At 37.8% G+C, this 12,034-nt stretch overlaps 1 protein-coding gene across 1 annotated transcript; it reads left to right on the top strand.

Annotated features, from left to right (window-relative positions):
* Positions 1-6,837: 6,837 nt before the first annotated feature.
* LOC104424921 (ribonucleoside-diphosphate reductase small chain A) lies at positions 6,838-11,047 on the top strand. Its single transcript, XM_039305397.1, has 9 exons — positions 6,838-7,302; positions 8,296-8,456; positions 8,840-8,888; positions 8,979-9,105; positions 9,304-9,366; positions 9,492-9,611; positions 9,715-9,877; positions 9,970-10,040; positions 10,643-11,047. The coding sequence occupies exons 1-9, from the start codon at positions 6,945-6,947 to the stop codon at positions 10,755-10,757; spliced, it is 1,227 nt and encodes a 408-aa protein (XP_039161331.1). The 5' UTR covers positions 6,838-6,944; the 3' UTR covers positions 10,758-11,047.
* The last annotated feature ends 987 nt before the right edge of the window (positions 11,048-12,034 follow it).

Genomic DNA, 12,034 nt, shown 5'->3' with positions numbered 1-12,034 from the left:
CTTTTTCTTTCTCGGTTCATCTCCTTCTTGGTCCAAGCCATGGTCGTCCTCTTCGCCTTCAATCCCTAACATTCAATCTCTAATGGCAATAAGCTAAAATTGCAAATTTTGCAAAGGAATAGCAAATTTACTTGACAATCTTCTACAATGACAACTCCCCGCATCTTCTTCAACGACCGCACTACATCCTCTTTCGAACTGGGGTTGCATCAATATGTTTATTCTCTGCCCGTTTCTCACTATCTCCTTCGTTTCTCTTTCATTTTTCTCGGTTTGCTAATCGCTCGCCTTCTGAATTCGATTTTGCTTTCTTGAAACTCTTCCAATTTTGTGTTTTATTGTTCTGTCTCGTTAATGTTGTGTGTGTTATTTTACGTATTTTGATGTATTCGTGATTATTGTGGGAATTCTGCTGTTCTAGTGAGGTTTTTTTTTTTTTTTTTTGCGGGTCTTTGATTATGTAAATTGGGTTGTGGCATGGAAGCTAGTTCTAGATAGGAAATCTTCGGTCTCTGGCACACCACTCTCAATTTACGTTAACTATTTCACCAACCGTTGCTTCTTCCCTTGCAATTATAAACATTTTAATTATGCCAATTTAGTCCTAAACATTTTGGTGTTTTACCAATTTTAGTTCTGAACAATTTGATGATTTACCAATTTTGTTTTAAACATTATGATGATTTTGTCAACGTAGTCATTCCAACCGATTATCAAAATAATAAATTTATGACTAAATTGACAAATACTAAATTGACATAATTGAAAGATCTAGAACTAAATTGCTAAATCATCAAAAAGGTTTAGAATTGAATTAACACAATTAAAAAAAATTAGAATTGAATTGATTGAATGACTTTTTGAGACAATTATCCTCAAAATAGTGCGAAGCTAATCAATTTCATGCAACGGCTTGGGGCTAAACCAAAAGCAAGGAAAAAGGGGATGTGAGGACTTTCGTTTAAGTAAGGTTGAAGAAAAGTGTCAAAAAAGTCATAAACATTTTGTCTTTGTGCCGATTTAGTCATAAACCTTTTGTTGGTGCTAATTTAGTCTTAAACCTTTTTATGTTGTGTCAATTCAGTTCTTTCCGGTCAATTTTGACCAGATTTTGCTAACTAGACACCGGCCGGCTAACGTGGCCTGATCGACGCTTATGTAAACAACTTTTAATAATATTTTAATATTTTAATATTTTTATTTTTATTTTTTCTTCCCTCTTCTTCCTCCAACCGGCTAGAGGCGACGGCCGGCGAGGTCGACCTCGACCTTGCCAGCCACCTCGCTAGTGGCCGCGAGGGTGGCCTTGCGCTAGGAGGCGAGGCTCGCCCTCGCTGCCCAGGCCTCGAGGGCCAACGAGGGCGAGCCCGCCCAGCCTTGGCGCGAGGCCAGCTCTCCCCGCTCCGTTCCCCGATCCCAATCTCACCCTAGAAATTTCCTCCCTTTGCTCGTCGTCGTTGTCATCTCTAGAGTTTTACGGGAGCTCGGGGCCGTCCTCGGTCGCGCAGCTCCGGCCCTAGATTTTCACCTGGTTTCTCCCGCAATAACGATTTGTTGGGCGAGGCTCGATTCTCACTAGATCCAGCGAGGGCGAGCCTTGCTGCCCAGTGCAAGGTCGCCCTCACGACCACTGGTGAGGTGGCTAGTGAGGTCGACCTCGACCTCGCCGGCCATCACCTGGGGCCGGTCGAGGAGGTCCGACAACCGGGCCGGAGGAAGAAGAGGGAAGAAAAAAAGAAAAAAATATTAAAATATTATTAAATTTGTCCATGTTAGCGCCGATTAGCCATCCGTCAGCCGTCCGCGTCCAATAACAAAATCTGGCCAAAATTAGCCGAAAATGACTGAATTGACATAATGTAAAAATGTTTAGAACTAAATTAGCACCAAAAAAAGGTTTAGAACTAAATCGGCATAAAGATAAAATGTTTAAGATTTTTTTGGCACTTTTTCCATAAGGTTGGGTGTCCTTTTTTTCCCCTATTTTAATATATATAAAAAAAAGCTATATGATATTTATTTAACTAATAGCAAGATTGAGAAAGTTAAAGAACTTTCCCGCAAATTCGCCGCCATAAGCTGTCAATCCGGGCACGGCGAAGATTGATCTTTCATATCTTTCCATGACGTTGAAATAAGATGCCGTGCTTAACTTTTCTTAGAATTTGGTTGTTAATTAGCATAAAAAATTGTGAGAGGACACATCATCTCTCTGCTCAAATAGTTATTCTAATTTATTGTAATCGTCGCGAGATGTAAAATCCAATTTGTACTTCACGTGTTGTTGAATCTTGCACCTTAATAAGTTGCTTTAATTTCTCCCGGATCGACACTAACCTCCTCCAAAAAAAAAGGTATGTAACGGTATCAAGCACTCAAAGGGCGGATTGTCGTAGCCACATAGTATTAATTAATTTCATGATTGAGAAAGATAGAGAATTCAACTTAAATGCTCTGTCAATCTGGACATAGAGATTGCTAGTAAGGGTGACTAGTTCTCGGTCTAGTCCCAACAGGAATAGGAACTAGACTAGTAGGACTGGTTTCCCATTTTTGGGATCGGAAACTGGACCGCTAGTCATGAAATCAAGAACTAAACTGACCTAGGTGGTCCAATGGAACTAGTGAATTACAGATAAATCGGCTTCCCCTTCTCTTTAAAATCAAACGTTTGCTCTTTACCCACAAAAAGATCAAAATGCTTCAAAATTTGGGTGAGCATCACACTCAACAAATACTATACTTAATCTTACCCAAAAGGCTGAGAAAGGCACCCTTAGATAGGAGTATGGCTTGACTTTTATTCGCAACCCTCTTCCTGTCTCTACGAGCCCATTTAATGTGGGACTTTTGGTGTTCGCGTGGAAGGTTGGACACAACAAAAGAGACAAGCCAAGAGTCCTACATCGAAAGCATTTGTATGGAAGGCTGTACACCACAAGAGAGACAAATCATACACGTCGAAAGTCCAACCTCAAATGGGCATACAAAGATCGTAAAGGGATTATGAATAAAAGCCAAGCCAGACGCCTGTCCAAAGTATACATTTCTCAGCTTATTGTCTAAATATTTGCATATCATCAACATGGAGAAAGTCCCTGATAATTAAGAGTTCAAAATATTTCTTCAACAATTTTGAAGAAATAAAATTAAAATTTCAAAAAATAATCGGTTCAATCTTGCTAGTTCCATCCTAGGAATCGGGAACCAGACCAAAATAATTGGTTTATGTTTTATGGAACTAGGAATCGAACTAGTGTCCTAGGGACTGGATAGCACCGGCCGGTCCAATCAAGTCAAATCCTTTTGCTCACCCTAATTGCTAGAGAGATCTTATAAAATTTTACATGACGTTAAGATAAGATGCTATATTTAATATTTCTTAGAATTTGATTGTCAATTAGCATAAAATTTGTGAAAGCAAGCATTTATCTCCTCCCTCAAACTTATGGAGCTTCAAACTAAGATGAATGCGCTAACTATGGATATGATATGTGGCATCAAAACAAAAAACAGTGTGTTCAAATGGTTGTTGGAAGTAACTATACTCACTGCTAGATGTATAATCCAATTTGCATTTCTCATGTGCTGTTAAATCTTGCACCTTCATGTGTTGCTTTAATTTCTCTAGGCATACTGTTAACTTGTTCAAAAGAGAAAACTTGGTCCGTGCGGGTTCATTTGGGAGAGTATTTCCAAAGTCTCGTGAGCCTGCCGTTGTACCAAAGTTGAGGTGTTTGAGAGCACAATCTCAAAGCTCTTGAACAAAATGTTAGTATTTTCTTAGTGTTTTGGCCCTCTGCAACTTCCAACTAACATTGTCTTTCGAAATTTTTAGAATGCTATTTTAGGGGTTAATGAAATTTTTTCTTCTTTTTTCTTAATTTTGTCCTCACTAAACTATCTAAATTCATGTTTCACCCTTACCCTCATCTTTATGCATATCAATCTGGCATCATGCGACATAGGCAGCTCGCTTAGATCCGACACCAGCAGCCTTTGATGAAGGTAGCGCGACCTTGGCATCGCCTTACCTCAACTTTGAGATTGTTTATAAATGATCTGTTTTCCTTATTTTGTGTTTAAGAGAATCGAAAAGCGGGCGAGACCTTTAAATTCTAAAACCATTCACCACGAAAACCATCTTTCATGTGTAAAGGAGAAATCTCTTGAAAAATGATTACTTTCAATTCCTTTGAGCAACAATGAGATAAAAATATCACAAATACCATAACTTTCATATGATACTCTCTTGAGAGTCATAATTTTTTAATGTCAAAACTTTCAATTAATCACTTAATTGCCAAAAAATTTAAAAAAAATCACTGAAGTGCCAGAAATTTGATGTGGCATAGTACTTATGGTGAGCATTTTAAAATATTATGGCATTTAGTGATGGATTAAAATTTTATATGGCACTCAAATGATCAAAAAAAAAAAGTTACGATATTCAAGTAAACACCTAACATAGGTTAAGTGATTGAAGAAAAGTTATGACACTTATGGTGTCATTTTTTCCAAGTAACGACAACAACTAATATAAAACTTAGACATCTCTAAAGGTTTTTTTTATTTTCTCTTTTGCGAAATTGATGTACCATGATTTGGCTTAGAAGAAGAGCCCTCACTACATTTATCCTTGTTCTTACTTATGTGACCAAATAGAATGGGCATTTTCAAATGAGCATCTTAGAACAAACATATCATGTTTGGTCATTCGCAAGCGACACTTTGGGCAAAAAGGAGAGAGAAAAAAGAGAGAGAAGAGAGAGAGAGAGAGAAAAAGAAGAAGAAGAAGGTAACTTTAAAGGAAAAATGACACAAATAACATTTGAACTTTGACTTAATGTGCAATGTGAAATGTGAACTTTTAATTTGTTCAATGCAATCATTAAACTTTAACCCAATATGCAATGTAACCCCTAAATTTTTTATTTGTTCAATGTAGTCCTTGAACTTTTGGTACATGTTCATTTAGTTTTTAAACTATATAAAATGTTTGATGTTGTCCTTGATCTTGAATATTAAAAATGACTACATTGAACATTTTCATATAATTCAAAAATTACATAGAACATATGCCAAAAGTTTATAGACCACATTATGCAAACTAAAAGTTCAATGACCACAAGTTTATAGATCATATTAAATAAACTAAAAACTTAAAGACCATATTGCACATTGGGTGAAAATTTAAGGACCATCCATATCATTGTCCTAACTCTAAAAATCGTCTCCATGATTGTGCATGCATAATCATGTTGCTTGGGTTGTTCTCTGGTTCTGTCTCGCCAATCTCCCTTTGGCCTCCATTAGGAATCACTAGCGGTAAAAAATATAAAATTAAAAAGAGCTCATTAGGGTGGATTCCCCTTCTCTCTCTCTCTCTCTCCGGGTATTCTTTACAATTATATCCCCATCGCCATTATTTTCTTCTAGAAGACTGGACCCAACCACTTGTATACAAAAGAAAAAGTGCATTTTATGTGCATTCCAATATTCCATACTTGGTTACTACTCAAACATATAACTCAATTAACAATTAACAAGCACATCAGAGATTTTTATAATCCTAGTGTGTAGACTTTTAAGGTCACTATGCATGACCTCTGTTGGCAGATTCCGAGCATATCTAGCTTGCATGCTCCACTGTCGAGCCATGGCCTGACACGGCACGACGTGGGTTGGGCCTGGCATGGCTCGTCTGCGATAGAAGCCGGTTGTGTTGGGACCAAGGGCGTCGGCCCTTCGCGTGATTTGGCCTGTTTTTGTTCGTGACTAACGACGAGCGTTCCTCGACGGCTTAGTTGATTGTAGCAACTTAAGCCTCATGCCTTACGAATACATTTGGGATGATGAATTGGTTGTTTTGATCACAGAATTTTGATATTTAATTATATCATGAGTTTTTGTTGAAAGATTCCAGATATGGCAGTGAAGGAAGAATGCTTGATGAATCGAAGGTGGTCCTGAATTTGGAAAACGAAGACTCTTCCCAGGATAGGTCATTTTATTTGGCTTAAAGTTTGGACAATAGCATTGCCGTCAATAATGTCATCGCATCTAGATAGCTACTTAATGTCCAAACAAATTGTCTCAGATTTCAGCTTTTCCGAGCTTGCTTGATGGCTAGGATATTTTTGAATGACTTAGGAATTCCTACCACCTTGAGAAAGCTAATTTGACAAGAATATGCAGGATTGGATTTGCGAAGACAACCAGAGTAAGATTCAGTATTAGAAGCCAAGAATCCCATGGGGAATGCTCTTCCATGTGGGGCTTTGGTGCCCCTTTGGATCGAAAGAAATAATTGTGATTAAAGACCTTTTCTTTTAATGAAAAATGATATGAATAGTTCTTGACTTTTGGCTCAATGTACAATGTTGACCTTCAACATTTTATTTATTTAATGTAGTCTATGAACTTTAATCTAATTTGCAATGTCATCCTTAAACTTTTAATTTATTCAATATGGTCTTAAAACTTTTGGTTCATATTTAATATAATCCCTAAACTATATAAAAATATTCGACGTCATCTTTGAATTTGAATTAATAGAAGAAGAATATTAGATTTTCATATAGTTCATGGATTATATTAAATATATATCAAAAGGACATGGGCCATATTCGATCTTACACGTAAGGTTAAAATTTATAGATGACATTTTATATTGGCTCAAAATTTAAGGACTGTATGCGTAATAATCTCTTTCTTCAATGACTCCGCCGGTGGCACTTGTATGGCGGAGAATGTTCCTTGACTTGGTGTTTCTTTGATTCAATTCTGGTTTTCGCCGGAAAAACACCGAAATCTGGTTAACCTCTTGTTGGACCAGGTTACCGAACGGAGTAGATGGCCACCGGTCGGCCCACATAAGTTGGCCCATCTCGGCCCGGCAGTTCTCTTCCTCTGAAGCAACCGCCGGATCGACCGAACCTCCCATGCAAGAAAGCCTGGAAACAGACAAAAATCCAGAAACGTTTTCGTGGGTGATCATCGTTTTCCGTTCATCACTTCGCTCGGGTTCTCTCACTGTGTTGGATTTTTCTGCTGTAGGGTTTTTGTGGGGTTTCTCCACATCCCCTTTGGCCACATATAAACGAATTCCATCAGAGTTTTGTACGAGGGAGGCAGAGAGGGAAATGGGTTCTCTGAGAAATGAAGCAGAGAGGGAGGAGGCCAGGGAAGAGGAAGAAGAGCCGCTTCTGAAGGAGCAAAAGCAGAGGTTTTGCATGTTCCCCATTCGGTATAAGCCGCTCTGGGAGATGTACAAGAAGGCTGAGGCCAGTTTCTGGACTGGTGCTGCCCTGCAATTCTCCCCTTTTTTCTTGGAATTGCGTTTGTGAATGTGTTCTTGAATTTCCCCTGTTCTGTTTCATCATGTGTGATGGCTTCTCTCCCTGTTTTATTGGAGTGATGTAGTTATATGCGGTACTGCCTGGAAATTAATCGACGAAAAAATCATGGAATGTTTCGAGAATTGCCTCTTTGTTTCTTTACTTGCGTTCATCCCGTGATTTGTTTGAATGGAAATTGTATTTGCTTGGTAATTGGGATATTTTACTCTGTGCTTTATCAGGATTCTACTGACTTGTTGCCCTGTACTTTCACATTCGCCTGGTTGCTCTGTATAAGGGACTCTTAAGTTTTCCCCACTTTTGATGGAGGCCATTTGTCAGAGGTTCCGTAGTCTGATCATGTATTTATTCCAATTTTAGCATCGAAGGCTTCACATATGTAATTTTTTTTTTTAAGAAATGGAGAATGATTGAATAATGCTGTGGAGTATTTTTTTTCTTTTTTTTCTTTTGTCATAGAGAAGATATGATTAGAGACCAAGGCTTGCACCACAATTAGAATGACTGATGGTTGTTAATGAACTTGAATGGCAATTTTACAAAGATTTTCATATTTTCAGTCAAACCCATTTGTTCTAGCCATTCTCAATTGTGTTGGTGCACATGTTCAGATCTTAGATGAAGAAATTTGAATTCTTTGAAGAACACGTGAATCCTGTACTTGTTTTGAAAGTAACTCTGGAGCATACATCTTGGTTCAGTGCATCGCATATCCACAATCTTAAGGTCATAATGGATGACACCTCGTATTTCAGTCTTGCATGGCATTGGCTCACTAAGATGCAAGCAGGTTTCATGAGAATATTCGTAATTCCACATGTGCAGACACTGATTGTTTTATAATTATTTTATCAGACTGGACAACAAGCACCAGTTCATTTCTCTGCATCATCCATCTCAATTGTCTAATAGTCACCCGTTGATGGGTTTGCAGCCGAAGAAGTTGATCTGTCTCAGGATTTGCAGCACTGGGAAGCTTTGACAAGCTCCGAGAAGCACTTCATAAGCCATGTGCTGGCATTTTTCGCTGCATCAGATGGTATTGTGTTAGAGAACTTGGCTGCAAGATTTTTAAATGACGTTCAAGCTCCAGAGGTAACCCTTATTAGATGAAGAATCTGATAGTCGTTAATATATTCGACTTAGATCCTATTGGGGCTTGAATGTGCTATTCTGTTATAGCATTGATGTTCAGTTGTGAAATCTGACACTAAAAGAAGGAACACCCATGATGAATTATCACTGTGCTCTAAAATAGTGAGTTTGAACATATAAGCCATATGGGATAAGTTTCCCACTTATGTTGTCTCTCTCTCAATGCAAATATCCATCTCATTTCTCTTCATTTTCCATTTTTTGTTCCTATCCCATGTTTTTTGCAGTCCTTCAATGGTTGGTGGAATACTCATTATTAGATTGGTCCTTGCTTTTATCTTCTTCAAATGTCTGGTAGATTAATTCCTCTAAATACATTTCAGGCTCGAGCCTTTTATGGATTTCAAATTGCAATGGAGAATGTTCATTCAGGTATTGCTTATTGGATTAATTATTTATTATTATTCAGTGTTATGTAACGTGTGCTCATTGTTTATTGGATACTTTTATGGAATCTTACAGAGATGTACAGCTTACTTCTGGAGACTTATATAAAGGATTCAAGAGAGAAGCACAGATTGTTCAATGCAGTTGAAAACATCCCATGTGTGGCTGATAAGGCTAAATGGGCACTTAAATGGATTCAAAGGTCATGTACATTTCCTCTGGCAAATTTGGTCTTGGCATTTCTTGTGTATTGAGTATATGATGGATGTGAGAATAATGTTAAAGGTCAATGCAGTAGTTGAATGTTCCTTTTCATTCTTAACTTGTGATTTAACATTATTCTCAGAGGTCATATCAGTAGTTGGATGTTCGTTTTCATTCTTAATTTTCTGATTTGCAGTTCCTCTTCTTTTGCGGAAAGGCTAGTCGCTTTCGCTTGTGTGGAAGGAATTTTTTCTCTGGGAGGTGCTTTTCTTGATAATCTTCACTGGCTCCACTTGATATCTGAGTTAGCTAGATTTTAATGCTTAACTTTTTGAATAACATGGCTTTATTTGGAGTCATGATATTTTCCCCTTTGGTTTTATTCAGCTTCTGTGCAATTTTCTGGCTTAAAAAGAGGGGATTGATGCCAGGTCTGACATTTTCGAATGAGCTCATTTCTAGAGATGAGGGCCTCCACTGTGACTTCGCTTGCCTTCTGTACAGGTGATTTTTCTTTTTCAGAGTTAAAATTAGCTATGGTCAATGAGGAGATTCAATTTTTTTTTTTTTTAATGGGTAAGTTTTTAATGGATTTCCTTCATGTTAGTTTGTTGCAGAAGCAACTACATCAAGAGAAGGTTCATAAAATTGTTCAAGAAGCAGTTGAAATAGAGACCCATTTTGTCTGCGAGGCACTCCCATGCGCATTAATCGGCATGAACTCAAATCTAATGAGCCAGTACATAAAGTTTGTCGCCGACCGGCTTTTGGTATTTCCTTGCCCCTTAAATGTTGTTTCTATCACCTCTAGGGTGGTTGCATTTTCTCTAACTTATTGATCCGTGCTTTAAAAAATTTTCAGGTTGCTTTAGGATGCCAGAAAAAATATAACGTGGACAACCCGTTTGAGTGGATGGAGTTCATATCCTTGCAGTGAGTATCAAAGATTAGATGTTTTGGTTTCTTTATTAACCTGGATTCATAAGCTCAGTGATTGATCATCTGATCAGACTAATTCTGCTTTGAAGATTATAACCTCATCTGTAGTACTTCTCGTCTTTAGCCTGTGTATCCTATAATAAAATGAAAAGCACTTTATAAGGAACAAACTTGTTTGCCTGACTATAGGGTAGATACCTATCATTTTCAATCTCAAGCTAATGCTGAAGCATGCTATTGAATGAATCATTTCATAGTCACTCTGGTGGAAGAATTTTAAATAGGGTAGATGGCAGTCATTTTCAGTCTAAAGCTAATGTGGTAAGCAATGATGCTTTCAAGGAATATGGATTGATTGAAGAATAGATTCCAACATTTTTTTTGTCGTGTCCTGTTTGTTCGTGTCTGATAGCTTTTTCCCCTTTGTTTTGAATCACTTGCTTCTTTGTGAAGTTTTGTTTATCTGGGAATTGTTTAACGTGAGGCTTTTTGTTCTTGACCACCTACCACCGTTTCCAGATTGAGCCTTATAGATTGAACTTCCTGGATTCAGCCCAACTTTGAGTTTGTTAATCCTTTTTTGTTCTGCTGTGCAGAGGAAAAGCCAATTTCTTCGAGAGACGGGTGGGTGAGTATCAGAAGGCATCTGTGATGTCGAGCCTTCAAGACGGTGGCAAGAACTTTGTCTTCAAGCTTGACGAGGACTTCTAAACATCAGAAAATTGTAAGGGGTTCGTTTAGCATAAGATATGCCAAAAGTGGGCATCTTAATTTTTTGTCGTCATCACAGCACAGAACTTTGATTATAGTCTATCTCATTAAGAAGTAGCTGTAAGGTATCGCCAGTTCATTATGCGAATTGCCCCATTCCTCAATTGATTTTGGCCGTCCAAGTTCTTTTCGCCTGAATCATCATTTTGGCTGCAAGTTGTTGTCAATTTAGGCGTGGACCTTTGGATGCTGTTATCATATGTTGGTCAAGTTTCCCAAGGGTTTTATGAGCTGCTGAAGCATCCCAAGTAAGAATCAAGTCATATTTCATCTGGAGGATGAGAAGATTGTCAATATATTACCTGAAATGGACCATATGCAAGGTTACTGCATTAGCCAATAAATTCTTGATAGAACCCAAAGTAGAGGTAGCTATAGCACCGGCCGGAGGATGCAACAGGTTTGAGGAGGGCGATCAATCGAAATTCCAAACCAAGTTATGGCGTGATAACACCATGTAGCTCTCCATAGTCTCGAGTTTTGGGGATGCTAGCGACAGCTAGAAGGGGCAAAAGATGCAGCCGAATTTCCAACTAGCAAGTTACGGAGCAATCGCAATCAGTTTCATGAGTAGGATTAGCGGTATGGACGACTAAATTGATATCTAAATATATGCTGAAATAGAATGAATAGCAAGCATTGGAACAGGGATTTGATCTCATGCCATTCTCAAATTTTGATCACATCAATGATCAAATATCAAGGACAAAGAGCCCTTTTTAGTGTTGGTAAAAGACACTATTCATTGACCAAAGTCCATGTAATTATATTAATTAATGCTTGAATTTCGATATAATATTTTCATACAATCACTTATCAAATGATTAAATTCAAATCACATGCATAAATTAACTATCAAACGATAAATAAATATTTGTATATTAACTATTCATATCGTGCTGGTATCTGAGGCATCAAACTCATGACCGGCCATTAAAGTGATAGTTACCGAAATATAATATATTTCTTCCAATATAATCACTTGCTATATGCTCAATTTTGAATTATAATCTAAACAAATTATGATTACAATTAGTACAGCGTAACAACTACTATATGACAGCCTTATTCCAAGACTACATTACTCGGAGGATATGTTCGCGTGCTTCCATCAACCATATAGATCATGGTTCTAATGGTCATGCGCTCATTATTCAGAGAAACATGTTCCTTAAGAAAGAGATAACGCGAAAATCATTTTTGCTACTGCCGACGTA

The sequence above is a fragment of the Eucalyptus grandis genome, chromosome 2 (assembly GCF_016545825.1).
Source record: "Eucalyptus grandis isolate ANBG69807.140 chromosome 2, ASM1654582v1, whole genome shotgun sequence".
Lineage (NCBI taxonomy): Eukaryota > Viridiplantae > Streptophyta > Magnoliopsida > Myrtales > Myrtaceae > Eucalyptus > Eucalyptus grandis.
The sequence above is the reverse complement of the archived record's forward strand: the minus strand, read 5'-3'. Positions and strand labels throughout refer to the sequence as shown.